Source organism: Anarhichas minor, unplaced genomic scaffold, assembly GCF_050575085.1.
Source record: "Anarhichas minor isolate MPS153535 unplaced genomic scaffold, ASM5057508v1 ptg000074l, whole genome shotgun sequence".
Classification (NCBI taxonomy): Eukaryota; Metazoa; Chordata; class Actinopteri; order Perciformes; family Anarhichadidae; genus Anarhichas; species Anarhichas minor.
Window position 1 is genome coordinate 7,232,621 of NW_027466520.1, and position 21,256 is coordinate 7,253,876.

At 41.8% G+C, this 21,256-nt stretch overlaps 1 protein-coding gene across 3 annotated transcripts; it reads right to left on the bottom strand.

The window, feature by feature from the left end:
- Positions 1 to 4,390: 4,390 nt before the first annotated feature.
- On the bottom strand, positions 4,391 to 20,430 carry qtrt2 (queuine tRNA-ribosyltransferase accessory subunit 2). Of its 3 annotated transcripts, none has more exons than XM_076080918.1 (10): positions 19,860 to 20,430; positions 16,262 to 16,489; positions 15,538 to 15,593; positions 14,067 to 14,143; positions 13,591 to 13,800; positions 12,413 to 12,612; positions 11,094 to 11,263; positions 8,360 to 8,474; positions 8,032 to 8,242; positions 4,391 to 7,940 (listed from the first exon to the last, which is right to left on the bottom strand). In XM_076080918.1, the coding sequence occupies exons 1-10, from the start codon at positions 20,027 to 20,029 to the stop codon at positions 7,827 to 7,829; spliced, it is 1,551 nt and encodes a 516-aa protein (XP_075937033.1). In that variant the 5' UTR covers positions 20,030 to 20,430; the 3' UTR covers positions 4,391 to 7,826. The 3 variants fall into 3 exon arrangements, with proteins under 3 accessions (XP_075937033.1, XP_075937034.1, XP_075937035.1); XM_076080919.1 differs by lacking the exon at positions 19,860 to 20,430 and adding an exon at positions 16,753 to 17,031; XM_076080920.1 differs by lacking the exon at positions 19,860 to 20,430 and adding an exon at positions 16,586 to 16,746.
- Positions 20,431 to 21,256: the final 826 nt, after the last annotated feature.

Consider the following 21,256-nt stretch of genomic DNA (forward strand, 5'->3'; position numbering starts at 1 on the left):
AAGATGCTGCGACAGCAGCGAAGGCTAAGGCCACCAGTATCCAGGAGGCATGTAGCTTTAGGGACCAACAGGCTGAAATAATAATATTCTGCTCTTATTTTAACTCCTCCTACTTTCAACTGTTATTATCACCATTTCCTGATTCTTTTTCTGTGTGGTTTCTTTGTGCTTTTAATCTGTAAGTGGATTAATGTATATGAAACTAAACCATTACAACTATTAATAGGCCCTCTGTGTGTAATGCCTCTGTAAAGCATTTTGGGTACTACAGTATAAAAATGTTGGTCATGCAAACTTTCAACAAACTACATTTTATTCTGCAAACTCAAATAACCCAATATCAAATAAATTTGACCAAGTGTGATGGAAATGTTTCTTGAATCACCACCGCACACATGAATACTTACATAAAGTAAATTATACAGTGTCACAAACATCACCTCAGCGGTGTAATGATACTTGAGGAAGGTGGAATACTGCTGATTGGACGTGGGTATACTGCCATCCCATCTTAAGCATTGCGAATGACGTTGGTTGTATGGATGGACGTACTTGAAAAACAGATGTAGAATATCCCAGTTTACATCTGTACACGCTCATCTGCTCTACTGATCACAGTATGTCCCAGGTTTGGGTGAGTAACTGAGGCGTGCTCAATACTTGTGGTGTGCAGAGGTGGACAACAGGAGAGATTTGTGTCTACGCCTGGCTGCCTGACAGCCTTTACATCATTGCCATCGAAACACTGGACTGCTGCCAGAGTCTTGATGAGAGTTTGGGCTCCATCATTCCCAGAAACACACACTCCCTTCAGCCTGGAGCAATGAGGTGGAGGATTCTACTCAGATATTGCTCAGAGCAAAAGCAGTAAGGAAGATTTAGGGCAAATCAATGAATGTCAGTGTATTTATCACAGTGGCAGCACCAATCACACTCTTGGTTTCCAAGTCCGAAACCCCAAACATCTTAAAAAATATCCCAAAACCCCTCCATTAAAAAATGTGTTTTTGCCAGTGCTGCTTCTTTTGGATATTCGATTGTATACAGACGAATATTTATGCCAAATTTGGCATCACAAAGTTGTTTCACTCTATTGAAAGACTAAAAGTTTGTCTTTAGTGTGGTGAAATGTCAGATGTCCATGATTTGTTACATCACATGTAATGGCACTAATTCATGGTCCAAAAACTGATTTCTCAGAGGCCCTGTTCACACCTGGCAATAGCATACATGTACGTCTTTGGTGATCTGATTACACGCTGACAGCTTTAGGTCTGTCAGTTCTCACCTGGCATTAGCATGCGTCTCCACATGCGTCTCGTGTGACCATACGTGATTGAATCTCATCCTGCTCTATATGCAAATAAACACATACATTTCTGTTAAATGTAAAGACCAAATGCCTTGTTGTTTTTAACTGGTGGGCGGCAGCAATGCACTTCCTGAGCCTAAATTGACAGAAAATAAAAGAAGAAATCTAAATGATACAGACTGTGTCACATGGGGGCGAAAAGACAACAGGGGATGGACCACAATGCAGATAGACACGGGGGAACAGAGTGATGATTCACGGTGATTTTAACAAGCAAAAAATGTCCAAAACTAAACTTACAAGGGGGAGTCCAAAAGTGAGTATTACAAATCCAAAAACCAGAAACAGGCAAAATGACATGTGAAACAGGGTCAGGTGAACACAGCAGGGAGCACAGCAGACAAACCAACACAGAGACTGGGAACACAGGGTTTAAATACACTGGGGAAGTGTGGGTGATCAGACACAGGAGGATTCAATCAGGGGCGGGGCAGACAATTACAAAGGCGGGAAAACATACAAATGCAGGAAGTGAAGTGAACACAAGAGGCAGGGAATTTTAAAATACCACAGGAAACAAACTAAATGAAACCAAGATCGTGACAGACTGGGTCTATTCCTCGGAATTATTGAAGATGTTTGATGCACTCATAATAATAATATAATAATCTCTATGGGCTTTTCGAAATGTCCCACAACGTGGCCAGCTTATGTGATTTGAGAACCAACTGTTGTCGCACTTTAATACGACGACTGTCCTTGAATGTGGCCCAGATAATATACACAACGTTTAAAGAATGTGGCAAAATGAGGCTCAAACCACCTCTAGATGTGGTCGGAGCGATCGGATATCAATGCACCCTCAATGAGTCAAGACAAAACTATTTATCCACCGTCAACAACTTAAGCAAACCCTCAGAAGACATTTCTTTCTCCATGAAACATATTTCCTAGGTGACTTTGATATTGTGAATTCACGGCTGGCAACTGCTGTTAGCTAGCAGATTGAATCAGATAGTGTGTGTTAACAGGGTTCATGTATGAGCAAGGTGGCCAGATGCTGGTGTCACAACTGATATGTGATGCAATTCAAAGCTCAACAAGCGTATCTGCTTTTGATGTTTCTTCAAATCCAGATGAATTTATAAATCTCTGCTATCAACTGTCTCTACTCATACAGGCCACAAGAAAGACAACTCAAAGTAGCTGTTGCAACATTTGTTTGTGCCTTGCTGAGAGGCAAAGAAGACAAACCTCTGCTTATGTCTCACTACTAGAATCAACCAAACCCTTCAGACAAGGCGATCACGATGTAATCAGGGCTCTGCGTGTAAGTCAATCAAGATGTTGGGTCGCATTCTTGAGAAAACCTCCAAGCTGTCTTTACAATTAAATTCTATTGAATTATGCCTGATTGTCGGCACAGTCAGTGTTGATTTGAGTTGGTTTAGGTCCTTCCACCTATGTGTGCACGAATAAAAAGGTAAAAGGCCCAATCATGTGGGCATTTTTCTACACTTTTACGCTAACATAAGGCACACAATGACATGCTGTACATGAAGGCAGTGTGTTTTGTGATTCAGGTCTGATAAAAAGTGTAGACAGATGGGTTTCTATTGGTGAGGCACACCTTAAATTGCTGATAATGGCTCATGTCTTGCAGCCTTATCCCATTATTCTTCATCCAAACAGTTTTAAATGTGGAAAAGAAAATTAGACTATATTATTTTCTTATTTAGAAATAATGGTTTTAGAATTAACAATAAACCATCCTGAATTATACTTGACATGCGTATGAATAGATGATTTGCAGAGGAAATCCATGAGAGCGGCTTGATTAATGGCACGGGGATCACATAAATTCAGCATCATTAAGTATTCCGTCACCACACGTCTTTTCTCTCTTTCAAACAAGCTCCACGTGGGCTATAAACAACCGTGGCAATCAAATGTAACTGGTTTGAAGATGCATTACAAATCCCCCCCCCCCCCCCCCGGGATCCTTAAGGAAATATCATAAACAAGTCTCTTGGGGTTATATTCCACGTGTCGCAACATTAGGGGAAGATGAATCCCTAAATCATCACTCATTGTGTAAGAGGGATCTCAAACTATTGCCTCTCCAGAAATAGTGGAGGGAGGCATCCTTGAAGATACCTTTCGCAGTAAACACTTCAAGTGCAGTAAATCAGTTCAGGCAATTTCCCTGTATTGAAAAAACTGATACTAATGCAGCTGCTGAGAACCCTTTAAGTGTTAATGTTTTACCGAACACGCTTCCCTTCCCTACATCTCTCCCTCCTCCCATTTCAGCAAACAGCCCAGACCCGAAGAGATGCTGAGGCGTTCATTCCCCATTTACCTGCACTAACGGATGATCCTCACCAGTAAAGGTCAAATTCTTGGCCTTTTCGTCCGTCCGTTGTCCCAACACAGCTGACCTTTCGCTCAACTTCCCGTGACCTCTAAGGCAGCAGAGCAACAATAATGAAAAGCCTGCTTCGGTAGAGAATCACAGAAACTACAGAAGCAAGAGCTCACCCGACCTTCTGTAACATTTAGTGTCCTTTGAATAAACTCTTAACTATCTCCGTTTTCCAAATTTATTTTCTCCAGAAAAAGAGAAAAATACCTTCTCTCAGGATTTTAGCGCCTTGAATAGTAACACAACAATCCTGCATTTAAGAACTGAATCCCTGTAGACGGAGCATCACTCCCACAATTTAACGGTGCCAAAGATGAAAAATGCTTGTTACGCTCGTGTCCCTGGGACTATTGTTCAGCTATCGATCTGTATGACAAATATACTGTTTGTCGTCAGAAAAAGCATTTTTTTAATGTTTTCTACAAACTCCAACCATTTTTTCTTACCGTGAAGAGAGCCTTTTTGCTGACTCAGGGGCAAACACAAATAACACACTTCTTCCAAATAATATATGATTTTAGGCCACCACAGCCAACCTCTCCACTAAACTAAAGCCTGCAGGTCTTTTTCTTTAGAATGGCTGTTTATTTCATCAAATTGGTGTGTGCACAGGCAAAGAGAGGATTTGTAAGTCAAAAAGAAGACTCAGTGTAATCAGTCTCTGTTTTTACTAAAAAAAGAAAAATATGGTTCACAATAATAAAGCACGATTTACAGAAAAGGCCTGTACACTGTGTTGCAATGCCTTCTAAACATAATGATACTGTGTGGGTGTAATTACAAGCTGTACATAAACCAGTTATAGATGTGCACAGATGCAGAGCACAGATTTTTTTATTCCATGCACATTCACAAAAAGAGACTTATTCTGCTTTTACTGGTTTCCTATCACATCCCATTACATTTACACACGACACCGGGGCAAAAGGTCATGAGGGATGTTAACGAAAAAGTCTTGAGCGTTAATGTATTATGACCTTCTCTATCTCTATATTTGAGAGTACTTTAACCTCCGCCTATACATTGTGACATGCAGAATCATAGCCCTTATGAAATATTCACTCAGGGCGTCCGACCGACCGAGTAGGTCCCCGCTGATTTAGAACATTGTCAGCTGATGATTTATGTGAATAAATGTATCCTGAATTACGTCCGAGAGGTAATAAGACATTTGGACTCCTGTTTAGTGAGCGATCCTTCACAGCCAGTGTGGCAAACAGTGTGGCTGCTCCTCGCTGGTGGTCAAGGATTACCACGGGGAGAGGGGTGAAGATCAAGAGCTCCAGAGGGAGACATCGCATGGTTTGTGGTATCCTGATTGTTTATGACTGGGTGAAATGAAGTTTGGTGTTATATTGCGTGACTGTAGTTAAGAACAAGCAGTCGCTTTGGACGAATTATGAGACAACAGGCCCCTGGGCACATGTAGAGGGTCTATGGAGTCATAGGAGTGCCATAATAAAGAATAAAAATGTGACGTACTTTCAACCAGGAAACTGCTGTTCGTGGCCCCAGTGAAACTAAAAGTAAACATTGGCATATTTTGTCTTTTCGTGAGTCACATGATTTGTTAGTATCGTCACATAAATCGTTAGTCAAGTAACACGTTAGTGAGTCACGTGATTCACTAGTATCGTGAGTCATTCGTCACTCGGTGGTCACTTGAGTCTTTAGTCATTGAAGATAATGTCATACAAAAAATAATTTGTGGTCATTTATATGCAAAAAATAAATAAAGATGTATCTTTTTAAAAAGTACATAAAGAAATCCAGAAAGAAATAAATGTCCATATTTCCCATATCTATTTAAACAGATTTATTCTTTACAAAGGCACTCCTATGACTCCATAGTACACATGTCCTGCACAGGAGCAAAACACCCAGACTGAAAGAGACACAATGTCCCCCTTTGTGATCGTTTTGTGGCTGTTTGAGGTCATATTGCATCTATTTATAATTTTTTTGTCTCTTTGTAGTTTTTATTTTGCGTTTGTCTCTTTGTATCTCTTGTTATGTAAACAGTCATTTTAAATATTTTTTTCAGTTTTCCGTCTCTTTGTAGTTCTGTGTCTCATCTGTCTCTTTGTGTTAATTATCAATTTCCTTGTGGTTATTTCGTGTCTCTTTTCAGTCGTTTTGTGTCTCTTTGTGGGACCGAAATGTTCAAACAGAAGTTCTCCAGTGGGTCACGTGACCCCAGGGCCCGTCTGTGCCCAGTAGACCTGTTGAGTAATGCATTTACAGCTATGGCATCTTGTCAAATGAATAACTTAAGGTACCAATGCATCACAACGCAACACTTGCCCCTCAAAGTGACAAATGCTGGCACTTTCTCCCTCCTGTTGAGACTCTGGATGCTCTGCTCTGACAGCACAATTTCACTGATAAAACCCTACTCTGGCCATCATTTCCTCCATGAGAACACCTTCTGCACTTCACACCAAATAGCTTTATGAGAATCTGTTGTCTTGGGAGAACAGCTGATCTCATCCTTTTTCCAGGTCGTGCTGCCACAACAGCAGATAACAATCCGGCTGGCGTGTGAATTGTGGGATAACCGTGAGGCTCGGCTCACACTGCAAACTTGTTCAGGAGAGTGGAGAGACAGAAAAGAAACTCGTAGTGATCAAGCCTGAATGGCACTCTCCATCTGTATAATTGGTTAAAATGAGCTATGGAGGACCACCTGCTGACTGCGTCATTCAGAGCTCTTTTACATGGAAATTGTGCCCAATGTCGCTCATTCTGGCAGAGGAGGCGGCACACAAAGAATGAGCATAATCATCAGCTCTCAAGAATGCTCCTAGATGGAAATAAGTGGTCATTTTCAGCTTTGCTTTCAGTTTATCCACTGATACAAACACTTTGTGGAACTAATCCCCACAATAACGATTTAGACTGGACATAACTGAGATAATAGCTATGTATTATAGTATTGCAAACTTGAAAACTAATAAAACTGTTCCTCAGTCTCAGTCTGCCAGTTTAAAGCTGCGCTAATAAATGTTTATTTTATGAGAAATGTGAAAGGGATGGTCACTCATGGTGACAAATCCACAGAGACTAATTTATGGGGCATTTTAGTGTCGTTTTTGCTCTTTTCCTTTTACGGCCCACAAGTAAAATTTTCAGCTGCAGCGGGCAAACTTTTTCAATGAAAAAGTTCTGATTACTGTTGACGTATACCTGCTAAGGAGTTAGAGACTAGCTGGTGAACATAGTGCGACATCTTCACCTCCTCTGAGAGTTTACCGACTAAAATATCAATAGCAGTTATCCAGGAAAGGAAGGAATTATCCATTCACTGCTTCTATTTTGACGGGATAATCTGGGAGATAGTCTTCACAACATTCTCCACACTAGCTTGTGTCTACTGCCTTAAACCTTAAAATAAAGTCGAGAGGTTACCGCTTGTTTTAGCTTTTTACTTATGTTCCCCACAGCCATAGACTACTATCTTTCCAAACCTATTTCATGCCTATATTACTTAAATATTTATCCACTTCGCCCACTTATTGATGACAGCAAATCCTCCAAACGGCTTCTTTATAATGCTCAATGCAGTAAACGTAACCCACAAGTCCGACAAAAATCCTCATTGCTGTTCCATAAATCTGTCACACTCCCCTCTCTCTGTCTGTCCCCCACAGACATCTGCAAGGTAGTCAATTATATCTCCTCACCTTCAAAAAGCCTCCCTCCATCGCTGCACGGGAGGCAGCAGAGACCCGTATCTAGCTATCCCTGATCTTTATCCTTCCTCAGCAGCAGGAACGGTGGAGCTGTCGGCTCAAACCTTCAGTTAACCTCCCCGAAACCCAGGAGAGACAACAACCACCACATCCGCATGTTGTGTGTTTAATGCGAAACAATCTCATCATACGTGCTGGTTATTCAGTAGGCAAACATATCCATGGAGCACAAGAGCTCCTTTCACAGCCGCTTCGCCCCGACTTCTCTTGGCTATCTGCTTTGATCAATACACAAGCTTCAGGAAGTCCCTCCTGTTGTGACACAAGGAAACAAACCCAAGGGACACGCATCAAATGGTCGTCTTCACATGCTGTGTTGTCTTTTCATCCTCCTCTGCTAAAGGTGCTTCTGAGACATGACTTCAGAGACATATGGAGGGACTTGGTCTCGAGGTCTCTGCAGTAGTACGGCAGAGCTTTGATTGAGTATGGCCATGGCAGTCCAGTGATCCTTGAGAGGAAAAGCAGGATCAATCCCTCTCCTATCATTCTGATTTATCAGTCTTATTTATTTCTGTCTGCCCGCCTCTCTCCCCGAGTACCCGTCTCTTCAGGACTTCCAGTTTATCATTAGCCAGAGCTTCTCTGAGGGCGCCGAAGAAGGCATGATAGTGGGCTGTGTTGTGGATCATGAGCAATACTCCAGCCAGCAGCTCATTGGTCACCAGCAGGTGGTGCAGGTACACCCTATGGTGGTTCTTACAGCAGTAGCAGCCACACCCCTCAACCAGGGGCCTGAAGTCATCTTTGTATCTGGGTAGAAGTTCAAAGAAAGTTTAAGAAAGTACAATTCATGAACAGGCACCCGAAATATAAATCAAGTGTTCTTGATTCTGCAAGCGTTGAGGTTTCATGATAGCTGCCACAAACCTCTTGTCTTTGAGATTGATCTCAAAGGATGTCATCCGCGATTGATCGTCAGGATTTAAATCTCCATTCTGTTGCGTCTCTCCCGACGTGTCCCTCTCTCCATCCAGCTCCAGCACTAGCAAAGCATACATGCGTCGCATTAAATCACAGCTCAACACAAACTATTCGCACCATCATCTCATCCGTCGCTACATAGACAACCACGGTGCTCCATCTGGCGGCGACAATAAAACGGGAACACATACTGTAGCTTGAGCCCTTTTAAACACTGCTGTGTCCTATACCCCCCCATAATATAATTATGTTCTGACAACCGGGGCCTGTCCTACACAGAGGGATGTTCACTGCAAGGTCACTTCACTTAATTTAATGAGCATAGAAAAGTAACCAGAGGTGATAAAGACTGTGTGTTATCCAGAGGGCTGTTGTGCAAAGGAGGTTCTACCACAGTTAAAGACACCGGGGATACAAGGAAGATGAAAACTACAGGGAGGAGGGAAAGAGAAAAGGGATGAAAATGGTCCATAACGACGCATATGATTAAAGATAGGTTCAGCGCAAACTGTAGCAGGTGAAGCGGAGAGCAACAAAGTGTATAAACAGAGCATAAAATGGAATTTAGCTTAAGGAGGGGATGATAAGAGAATACCAGGAACAAAATGAGGCTCGACCAAAGCTAATAAGATGTAGAGAAGAGCAATTCTGTCTTACAAAAGCATAGAGCGGAACAGAACTGTGAGGCAGAGAGTTGGAAACCTGAATTTTTTTTGCATGCATTACACTCAATGCTTTGACGTCTAAAAGGCTGCAAAGATAATTTGTTCAATTCAATTCAATTTATTTTTGTATAGCCCAAAATCACAAATTAGCCTCAGAGGGCTTTACAATATGTACACATTTGACATCCTCTTGTCCCAGGACCCTCACATTGTTCTTCATCGTCATACTTCCTTTCCGTTTTGACAATTCAGGTAGTTTAATTAATTAGTCTTCAATTAAATACATTTAAATATGTAATTCCAAAGGTAGCTCAACCCATTGACTGTAGGACGTAGTCACCGTGAGATTGGTTTGTGGACTACCGTTTTGAAGCCTTGAATTTGGCATTTTAGCGGTCGCCATCTTGGTTTTTTTGCAACCAGAAATGACAACCGAACGCTGAACAAGATATATATAAACAAACTAAACTTTATAATCAACTTTCATAAACTGAAAACACACTGTGAAAGGGTTAAAGTCAATCTGTCAATCAAAAGGTAGCAAGTTTAAGGCACTTCAGCATTGGCTTCACCTTTCAGAACCGGAGGATGCCGCCTGACTCAACATCAAATCGTATGAATTTTACTGGAGTCTGAGGCTACAGAGATGGTAGTTACTGCCTCTCCGATAAGCTAGGCTAGTTGTGTTAGCAGGACTAGTTTATCTGGTGTTACCTTTTGCTCTTCATTATGATTACATTAGGCTACTGCCTCAGCTAAAGCTATTTCACCTGCTAACTTGCTGTAGAGCTGCAGCTTGGTTGCCAGCACCGTTTTCTAGTTCTTACAAATGCTGTTTGTTCCCCTGAAATTACACGTTTCTAATATGGATTAATACATTTTCATTTTATGGTTAAACAGATTCTGGTCTTAAGTCAATCTCGAATTTGTGCTGTAGCGTTTTGACTTTTTGGGGAAGAACAGGTTGAGGAAGCGTAGTTAGGGGATAAAAGTAAGATCCGATGATAAAAACGTAAATGTGTAACGATGAAGCGTAAAACTTCCGGCGGGTAAAAGGGAAGGAAGCGGATGAAATACCATATGGTCTGCAGTGTCAAAGAGGGTCTTAAATAAAATGTATTATTATTATTATTAACTGGAAAGTTCCCACCACGGGATTTTTGTAATTGGCTGAGAGGGGAATTAGAATTTCTCTTCAGGTTTGACACCATCACTGCTCTCACCTCCACTGAACTCCATTACGCTCCCTGTGCAGAATCGATTAATGCCGTCTGACACTTGATGCTGCCGGATGCCGAACTTCACTCCAGCTGTCAGATGAGTTTATCGCTACTTTTTAATGAAGCACAAAGTCTTCAGCAGGCCATTTCCCACAGCTCTTGTCATAACACGTCTTTAGCTTTTCACTTGGGACAACAATCTGAATGATGGGCCCAGACCTATACTAGACTAGACTTGTATGTAATGCACCATTTATTTAATTCCCCCAGCTGAATTTCTTTCTACCTCAATTACCTCAACTGACCTGGGGCTAATCACCTCTGTCCAAGGGCTGGACGACATGGGGAAACATTACTGGGATCATTTTAGACCAATATTGCCATTGTTTTTTAAAGTTCCTTATCTTCTGTATTGTTCACTGAACAACAGGCCTGATGTGAACAGAAATATATCAAAAATAAAATGTGATATTTACAAGTTTCTTTTCTACTCTCACTCCCATATGTCGCATGGAGCGTAGGGCAGCATTCCAACCCTCTGCAAAAGTGTATTTAACCAACTTTTAAATAAAACAAATGCTTTCTATTACATTGCGATGTCAATTTAGATTTGATTCATTGTTCCACTCTACTCTGTACCATTAATAACATCAAAGCGGTGCCCCTTCTGACACCTAAACGTCTCTGTTAATATAAATAAATATTTACTCATTGCTTTGCCCACTTCTCCTTTATGCACAGAAATACGAGTATCACGATTACTCAACATTTAACCACGACGGCAATTCACCACACCTGCAGGGGCCGCTCTACCCGCCAGCTCCGGGTCCGGGGAGGTGTCGAAGCTGAAGCAAAGAGCACAGCCTCGCTCGGTCACCTGGAAGGGGAAGAAACTCTCGAACAGGTCCACACCGGCCTCCACACATGCCAGCACCTCATCCGGTCGTCCTACACCCTGCAGCAGTCTGAGAGTCACGCACAAACAGCAGAAGACATCATAGACATTAACCCTCGGAGAACTGTGGGACATCTAGTTTGACATTTAACAAGTAGTGTACTCTGAAAGTGTAGTCAGTCAGGTGGGAGATATTGGGTTTTATAAGACTATATCATGGTCTTTTTGCTGTCAGTTATGTGACATTATCACATGGAGAAAGATAATGTCCCGACCACAATATGATCCTTTAAACGTGCTGCTTTACTGTCACACATTTTTTAAATCTGTGGCTTTTTTGTTTAAGCTGTTTGTTAGCCAGAACAGTTGGAAGTTTCAACGAGAGCATTGTACATTTTAGATTTAAAAAATGAATGTCAGACAATTAATATTTCTTAGTAAACTAAAGGTGGACAGCAGTGAAGTAGATAAAGACTAAATGGCACTGGCACTATACTATTGAGCTGAGATAATGACTGCACACGACAGAGCTGCTGTGTTTTCACTTGTAATCAATCAAGCAGTTCATTTACTGATTGAGCAGGAAACACCAACTGAGCCCACTCAGTCATTGAATCACACTGCTGCACTGAGAAGAGTCATCATTCATCAAAATTGTATAAAATATACAGAGTTGGTTGATTTTTTTCCAGTTTATGTTACTAATTGAATTAGATCTCAAACAATGAATCAATAAATTTCAGTTACTCCAATATGAGGATTTGCTGCTATGTCGGTTCATCATAATTGTAAATTGAATATGATGAGGTTTTGGACAAAACATGTCAGTTGAAGATGTTACTTTGGACATTTTCACTATCTACTAATGTGTTCGACCGTGTGATCAATCAAGAAAAGAATCGTTAGAGGCAACTTCAAATTGAATACTTGACTAACTATTCTATTTTAAAACATCACTTTAAAATGGTAAGTGAAATTTTAAGCCCTTTGAAGAGTAATTAATTGATTCTGTCCGGATTTAGAGCATCTACAGGCTGTTTCTAAACTGGTGATTAAATACAAGGCATGCCTCTGTCTTACTGATGTCAAGATAATAAACAACAGGGTACCATTTGTTCGCCCAGCTTCTATGCCTCCTTTTGTTTGTCTTCTGGGACTATTTTCCAGTTAAACACTGTTGTATAATTAGTGTGGGGCTTTTCCACAGTCACAAGCTGACCTGGGTTTGTCCTCGGGCAGCTCCTTGGTCACAGCAGTGATGAGCTGGGTCCTCAGGGCCTGGTCCATGGAGCCCGTCTGTAGGCCGTCCAGGCAGAATCCAGCCACAGGCCTCTTGGCGGTCTCCCTGCCTGAGCGCACCCTCTCTTCCAGGATGTCTCCTCCCTCCACCACCCCGAACACCTCCACTCCCTCCAACTCCTGGCAATGACAGGCAGTTAGGTGATTAAACAGCTGACAGAAAGAAACTGACAGATAGTAAGAAGAGCAAGAAAAATAAGGAGAGAGAGGGAAAATGTATAATGAAACATAAATGTCCTTTTTTCTAACCACACGTTGTGCCGGGACATAGTGAAATTTACCTCGAGTGCACAAACATATATATTGTATTCTTGTCAGAGCCCATCTGGGTTTTGATGACTCAACATGAAGTTGAGTGCACATCACGAGGAGGAAAGATGCTGTGGGGGGTGGGGAGCGGAGCTCAGTAGCAATCAAGCAGCTCACTCAGTACACTGTCGACGTCAAGAATCACCTGCGGTTCGCCGTCAGTCGTTTGGCTCTGAGCTCAATAGCATTCTACACTTGCACATATTTTGTGCCACGGGAAATTTGGCTCCCATCCAGGCAATAAAATACACAGAAGAGCACATCTTAAAGAAACACGGGCAATGAAATCTACACTCAATATAAAACCGTGTATAAAAAACACACTTTCACATTACTGCAAGCATAAAAGAAAAATACAACAAACTATTTCCTATAAATCAAGCTGCATATCTTCTAGGACCAAAGCAATACAGTTAAAATATATATATAATCTCCTCTGAAGCATAGCTGAGTTAAGGTGTCATACACCATCTCCTGTGGATCAGCTTTGTTCTCTCCATCATGAAATCATGCAGCGTTTCACTGCTTTTAAAAGAAAGAGGAAAAGTTGATTCCATTATTCATGCTTGATGCTCAGCCTGTACACACACCTACTGATAATATATGAACCCGTTAATGTATTCCTGCTAATCTCACGGTGTTTCCAGCCGCAGCACAGCGGCACCTGCGACAACCAAAACACCAAACAATCAATCCGTACCTTGTGCGCTCGTGCCGTGCATGACTGATTCACAAATGTAATAGAATGCGTGTGTTTAGACGGCTGCTTGTGTGTGTGTGTGCGCCTACCTGTGAGTTCTGGTGAACCAACAGACACTCATCCAGGTGGGCAAGAGTTCGATCCACTGACTTTCGCACCCTCTTGCGGGAGGTGTTTTTCTGCCAGGTCTCTCCATCGGCCATGCTCTGGTACCAGTCTGGCTGCACGGTCTTCTGGAGAGCCATGAACTTGGCCACCGTCAGTTCTATCCTCCCACCGCTGCCCCACACGGACACCGTCTAATGACAACCCCCAGAAATGTAAAAAACAAAAAAGGACGCTTGAGATGAAACAACAATTGGATTTTGTTACCTTTGGACAGAGCAATGCCAGCTGTTTCTTTATGCTAAGCTAACAGGCTGATGGCTACAGCTCCATGTGTAACACACAGATGAGTCGTGTTGATCTTCTCATCGTCTTCTCCTCAACTCTAGGCATTCAAAAAAGGAATGAGCGCATTTCCCAACATGTGGAACTATTCCTTTAAGCAGAAGCTTCTTCTCACCTTGTTGGTGGTGTAACCCGTTGGGCAGGGAGTCGCAGGGTCGTGAAGCGAGCAGTAAAACACAGCATCATGAAGACCTGCACGAAACGAAAAAAATCAATGCAAATTTCAAGTTAGACAAAAGGGGTTCGAGTCTGCAAAGACAGAGCACGAAGCGAGGTGACAGAGTGGAAAGCTTCATTACTGCACGTTAATGTGACGAGGAGTCGGGAGAGAGGAATGAGGAGCGGCCTTATCAGCAGACACAGCTGCAGCAGGAGATCAAAAGGTGAGAAAACAAATGGCTTTATAGCAGCAAATGTTATTATTTCTAATTATTCAATCACTGCTCTTCCCTTCTGAGGCTTCAGAGACAGCACAGTACTAATCCCCCGACTGTAAAACAAGTGATTACATTTATAATGTGTTTGCTTGAGTAACAGGGCTACTGTTGTACAGCAAAGCTGAATGAGGTTGCTGTTCTGGGGCATTTATTAATATTACTCAGAACGGTCAGGCTCATGGAGCTAATCAGCTCATACTATATATTTAGAAGCAATTCTTTCCAGTCTTTCCAATCTATCCAGTGGGAATGATGTACACCCCAAGCTCTTCGGATTAAATTTGTGCACGGTGCATGCTTGACATTTACATCGCAGTAGCAGTACAGGATTTTGAGCCTGGCGGAGGTTCTTCTGATGTGGTTGCTATTTAAAATGCGACTAATGCAGAGGGTTAAAAGGTAAACTGAAAACAGTTCAACTAACAGTCGCTTTCATCCTCTACAGCCTCCTAAATCGTTGACATGGAGATGATTTTACTTGTTGTTTTGACAGTGTGAGAGACAGACGTGTTTTTAATGATTACCAAAGCTACTTCGGTCAAGGGACGGAAACATAGCACAGGTGAAATGCCATGCTTTTCAGCAGAGACACACCGAACGGTCCATTAGAGGGGAGGAAAAAAAAAAAAAAAAAAAAGGACATTTACACTCAAAGCCTCTTTTAAAAGATACAGATCCCAATCCAATGATATCCTTTCTCCCTTTAACACACAAAAAGAAGTTGACAAAAACTCTCCACAAAGTCAAACCCAGTAGCTTGTATCACACACGCTTTATGGATTTCTCATCCATGTTGGCTTTAAACTAAAGTTGAGACTGAAGGAATAGAACAGCTTCTGGGTGAAACACGTTGTTGTTTTCAAGGCCGAGAAGGAACTTCAAATCGCAACATCAAATGTTGTTAATAAACTTCTTTTATGAACATACGATAAGCTGCTACTATATTGCTGAACATATGTATTTGGATGACTGTTCAATTTGGTGTCTTTATTAGGTGTCTGTAGATAAAGCTCTACTACATCAATATGTCTAATCAATGCTGTGTGGTCTGCTAGAATGTCCCAACTTATCCTCTTCGCTCTTCTGATTACTCTAAGTGGTACTGAGGAAGATTAGAGGAAGAACAAAAATGGGAAGGATCAAAAGTACCTGCAAATTTCCTGAATCCATCCTTGAACTCCTCCAATACTTCCTGATGCTCTGCTCTTGAAGGGGGGGGGGGGGGGGGGGAAAGAGTTAGATTTCAGAGAGAGTTGTGTGTGTGTGTGTTTATATTATGCTTATTGCATTTAACAAGCGACAATGCACATTATTTAACATGAGTCGCCATGTAAATGTGCCAGATTTAGCCATACGAGCTCATTTTCATCTGAAATCTCTGGCAGGCTGATGATATTAAAAGAAAACGCGTAAGAGCACATAAGCACAGACCCACATGCATGCAAGCATAATTAAAAGCACATATTAAGCACTGACAGTTAGTAAAACATTGACATAACCACTATATCAGATTATGACAGCATATTTGATTGTCGAGATAGATGTTATGCTCCTTAGTTAATTGGGTATAGTGTTTCGGGTGTGTGGTATTTTACAATCTCCTATGGTAGTGGCTCTGGTTGATGAGTTTTAAAAAATGTATTTATGAATTCATTGAGCAGACTTGGGGGCAGAACATTAAAAAGTAGAATAACAGCAAATTTGGTCACCTTTTCCCAGTCATTGCCATATTTCGTTAATATATATTTAGTTAGTACATATTTTAGCCTACTTATACATTGTTTCTACTGGTTTTAATGGGGTTCTACCAGTCTGCGTCCAACTGATAAGACAGTAGTTCATGTGTATGGTGTGTGATGAGTTACGAGCTTACATGTTGGACAGGGTGAGCTGAGTGACCGAGGGGAGGTTGCTCAGGGTGTGCAGTGTTTCCTGGGTGAGGTGGGGCACCGTGCCCAGGTGTGTGTGCAGCAGACATCCAGGGACCTCCAGAGAGTGCTGCCCCGTCTTGCCAAGCTCCTTCAGGACACCCAGCCGACCTCTTCCCTGAACTGCACGGGACAGCTCCAGCTTCATCCTGCTGCCAGCCATGCGAGTAGCGCTAGAAATGTTGACAGAACTACACTTACGACCAATAGCTAAACCACAACGAGTTTGAACGACAGTGATCCCAGTTAGCAAAACACACGTGACGTACCTTAGCCACTTAGCTAGCCAACCATTCACGTGTTATTAAAGCTTTCGCCGAGTTGAGATGTTTAACGTTAATGCTCTTCACTGACGTTAAGAAAACGCACGCATTTGCAGTTATGCTGGTTTTAAATAAATACTTGTTTAATGAAGAGCATCTTGTCATTCACTCACCTACAAACTTCACTGTCCGACATGAAGCACGGAAGAAGCTGCGCTCATACGAATCCTACGGAGGCATGACCCGCCCTCCTGGGTCTCTGATTGGCTAGTACTCGTTGCCTCCGTTGGTTGGGTTGGTTAGAATATCACAGTAAACCAATCAGAGGCAGGATAGGGCGGATCAGCGGCAGGAAAAAAATACATGAACTACAAGTCGCCTAAATATGTCGTCATCACCGAGCGGCCGCGGCAGAACTTGGAAAACTACAGAATACGCGATTCCACCCTTTTTGATCAAAACACTAATTTGTTGTGTTGTTGTGAAACAGTTTAAAGACGTTATGTTAGTGGATTTTTTTTAATTCATTCTACTTTTAAGTTGTATTAAATTTAAGCTCAAATTTGGCTCACACCGTTTTCACGGTTACCAAGAACAACAAAGAAAGTAGTAGTGGTCCACGTAGTCCTGAAATGCATCGTTTAGGCTAGAAAAATGGTTAATATACTACATTACCCAGAATCCTGTGTGATTAAACTCGATGCCCGTTTTGTTTACAGTGTACTTCTGTTGAGCGAGGGCTCTTTGTGACGACTTCTGAACACTTTTTGTTGATATAATAGTGGTGAAATAGTTGGCTTGTGTGGCTGTTGGCAGAAGAGGACATTATAGTGACGGTTGGGATTACATTAAACAGATGATGACGTTCCCAGGTCACAATCCTCACCTTCTCAGGTGGCGAGGGCTCGGCAAGAGTAAAACATCTGCGGACAAGGTACCTGTAGTCTTTGGATTTATGTTAAATTGAGAGGAATGGGGCTTCTAATTCTAATTGTAAAAAGGTAATGAAACCGTGTCTCTAGATAATAGCCTACATCTGAGCTCACCTCAACGTTTACTCTTTCATAAATTATTTATTTCAATCTATTTCGATTTTTTAGACCCCTCATATTTCCCAGGATTATCAAATCCCCTCGAGAGATCGAACATAATTGTAAAAAGGGCCCTATTTAATTTATGAATGAAGGAAAAGCACATCAGTGTTATTACTATGTATGAACCTCATGTCGAGTTTAGAATTGTCAAAGGCCTACATACAGATGGGCTTTGCCTGCAGCATCATATGTCTGCTGTACCTGAGACATAGATTGCTAAATCGCTGCTAAAGCACCGACTTTTGGACGTCTGGGAAATGATTTTTAAAGTAATCTGCTGATTTAAGGCAATGGCTAAGCTTTCCTGTGAAATGATCCGCATCATTCATTGGCTCAGCCATCCTTTTGCAGACTGTGCTCAAGGTGCCAGTGAGCTTGGCTGGGCATTTTCAGGCAGGCAAAGGTGACCGTGAGGCCAGCATTTTCATGGGCCCTGTGGGTCTCTCTTGCAAACAGTATCAGCTTACAGCTTTTCTTTTCTTAACAGATGCATGTGAAGAATGGTGATATCGATCGGTGGAGAAAGGTTAGAATTTATGTGCTGCTGCTGTGAATGTCTGTATTTTCATGATGCATGTTTTTGTATCGTTGCAAACTAAAATTCCTTTGGATTTTGACTGTTTGGACTGTTTGGATTGGACAAATCGCAATTTAAAGATGTCACCTTTGACTGATGGATATTAACCAAGTAACTGAATAATCCATAGATTAATTGATGGCGAAAATATTCATTAGTTAGTCTATTTTCTTGTCCTTAGCGCGTGGAGGTGGCCTCCGAGTTTGCTGTATCTGAAGTCTTCTCCCACAAGAAACCTCGTTCAGGAACCAACAGCCTAGGTGTACCATTGCAAAGCTCTGACCAGTTAAGAGATCACGATGACGCTTACAGTGAAGGTAGGTCAGCCCATAGAGCGTCTCTAGAGAGGTGTTACCTATATACAGTATAATAGAGTTGAGCCTGTGCTGCAGCTGCAGGCTGAACAATGATATTTGTGCTTGCTTGCAGCTCAGGCTCTTCTTGGTGATTGGCTGAGCAGTAAGCTGCGGCTGGAGCTGGAGGTGGATGAGGAAGATGACCTGATGTGCTGCGATGAGAGGAGAAGCCCCGCTGCACTGGCTAGTGCTCAGCCTGCTGCCCTTAACTACAGCAACTTTGATGGTACATAGCGCGGACAAAACCTTTATGTAACTAACTTGAGCTTCCTTAATTAAAATCATCATGAGCGGTTCAAATTTCCTAGATATATGGGAATGTTGGGGTTTACATTTGACATTACAAATCAAAAAAATAATGGGACTAATGAATTAAAGCTATTTGTGGTTGAATACTTCAAAGGTTAGTGCTGATCACATTTAAAGGAGTAGTACAAAGGAAGATTTAGTCATCATGTAGCCCTGACTCCGTACTGCACGACTACCAGCAGAAAGGAAATTAGACCCAATAGGTCAGTCTCATCCTTCTTCCAACTCATCATATTGAGGAGACAATCTTTTAATCACAATTTCTGTGGTGAACTATATGCTCAAGATTAAATGAACATTTAATGCACAGTCTGTTGTTTTTACGTTTCTGAATATATATATATATATTTATATAATCTACTTGCAAAGATGCTAAACTTGCTTGAGATTAGAAATGAGTATTTTATGAACTTACTTTTTGTTAAAGTTAAGTTATTATAGTGTAGTTGTGTCTTCTTTTGTTTTTTGGTGCATTCACAGTCTAAAATTCAACACTTTAGATTTGAATGCTAGACTGCAATATTTTGAAACCAAGAGGCTATCAAATTTCTTTGAAAGTCTTTTGGTATGTTGGGTTTCATATTCCTACAACATAACCAGGAATGCAATGGTTTTAAACAAGTGACTTCAAAATAATTCATATTTTTAACCGCACTACAATAGAGTTGAACATTAACAAAAACGTAATATATAATATCCATGGTTAACTAAATGCTTTCTGTAATAGATTCTCAAGCAAATGTTAAATCTCAGCACATTGATTTTCATGTCATGGTGAAACCAGTAGCTGATGAAGGGCAGCAAATCAATTAAAAAACATATTGTATGCTTTGTAAAACGGTCAGCAGTAATTAATAGCACTAATGTTAATGCATAAACATGACTAGTGATTTTCCTTTTAGAAACTCCTCAGTTGTGATATAATATTTATTTTTCAAACTCACTGGTGCAAAGATCTGTACAACTGCCTGGCCGAGGAGGAAGAGCAAAGTGCTGTTAACAGCTTCCTACAAAACCTGATGGAGCAAGAGGTGTTGGACTCTGGGGTGATGGAGGAACTGGCTCTGGATGTTGGACAAACAAGGAAGAAGTTCAGAAATCCAATTGTCACCATGGAAGCACGACACCTGCAGGTATGTCAACAAAGTGAAACTCAATTTCCTAAAGATAAAGAGATGTGAATGCTGCGGGGTGGGAAATTGTCGCCGTGAAAGTTGAATCAGCCGGAATGACGGACAACCCAAGTTGCGTTCTCACTTACACTAATTGCTACCGTTTGCCACTGAAGGTGCGAGAGAACAGAGCCCGGCGGGAGGCTGAGAGGCAGAGGCAACAGGGAGAGAGGGAGGCTCGGTGGGAAGCCAGAGAGGAGGCAAAGAGGAGGGAGCGAGACGAGGACACGAGAAAGAGGCAGCAGGCACGTAGACAGGATGAGATGATGCAGCAGGAGATGGTGACACTGCGACGCCAGATGGAGGAGAGGAGAGGCCTGGAACAGCTGGTTCGACAGAGGTATGGTGTTCACAGCAACCACTGGCCTGTGCTGATGGCTTATCACCTATAAGTAGGGCTGGGGGTGGGGGGGTCTCAAGCCCTTGGATCAAGAGAAGTAAGCCTCTGACCCAAACCAGTATTGTGGAAGTTTCCCTGTGGAGGGTAAGCTCTTGGCCAGCACAATGAGACTGCTGCGCAATCGCTCACAAAGTGTGAACCAGCCAAGGTTTTCTTTATCACAACTGTATCTAGGTCCTCGGGTAGCTTTCATCATGAACATCCTTTGTTAAAAGCAATCAATGGCTGGCACCATGCTGGCACCATGCTGGAATGAAAAATGGATTTATACTGTAAAATCAACTTTAGAGGGCATGAAAACTGAACCTAGAGAAAAAACAATTAGGTAAATTCCAGTTGGAAAAACTTGTGATTGGTTTATAGCATGTGTTTTTATACAAACTAAAATATTTGTAACTTGTAAATTGGTCTCGTGGTTACCTTTTTCTTATCTTGGAACTTTTTTGGTTGACTGGTAGACTAACGAGTATACCTTTGGTTATTCCACAGGGAAAGAGAGAGAGTGGAAGGGCAAAGGGCAGCCAGAAGCCTCCAGTCAGCTCCTCTGCCTCTCACAAACCAGCAGCCGAAGGATAGAGAGCGACTTTATAAAGAACAGAAACTTCAAACCATGGTTGACATGGTAAATCTCAAGGTCGGTTGTCCTGTGAGTGTACTTGCGGGTTGGTACAGCAAATTAATCAATGTCAATTTATCTAACTCGTGGATGTGCATGTTTGCATGCATTTATTCACATGTTTTAGTGTCTGCAGAGGCATTTCTCTGGATG

Coding starts and splice junctions, on each gene's coding strand:
- qtrt2 (XM_076080918.1), bottom strand. CDS start 20,029: ATGGTGACAATTGGATTTCTGAACTTCTTCCTTGTTTGTCCAACATCC. Junction 11,264..12,412: donor CTGCCCGAGGACAAACCCAG/GTCAGCTTGTGA, acceptor CGTGACTCTCAG/ACTGCTGCAGGGTGTAGGAC. Junction 8,475..11,093: donor GGGTAGAGCGGCCCCTGCAG/GTGTGGTGAATT, acceptor ATGCTTTGCTAG/TGCTGGAGCTGGATGGAGAG.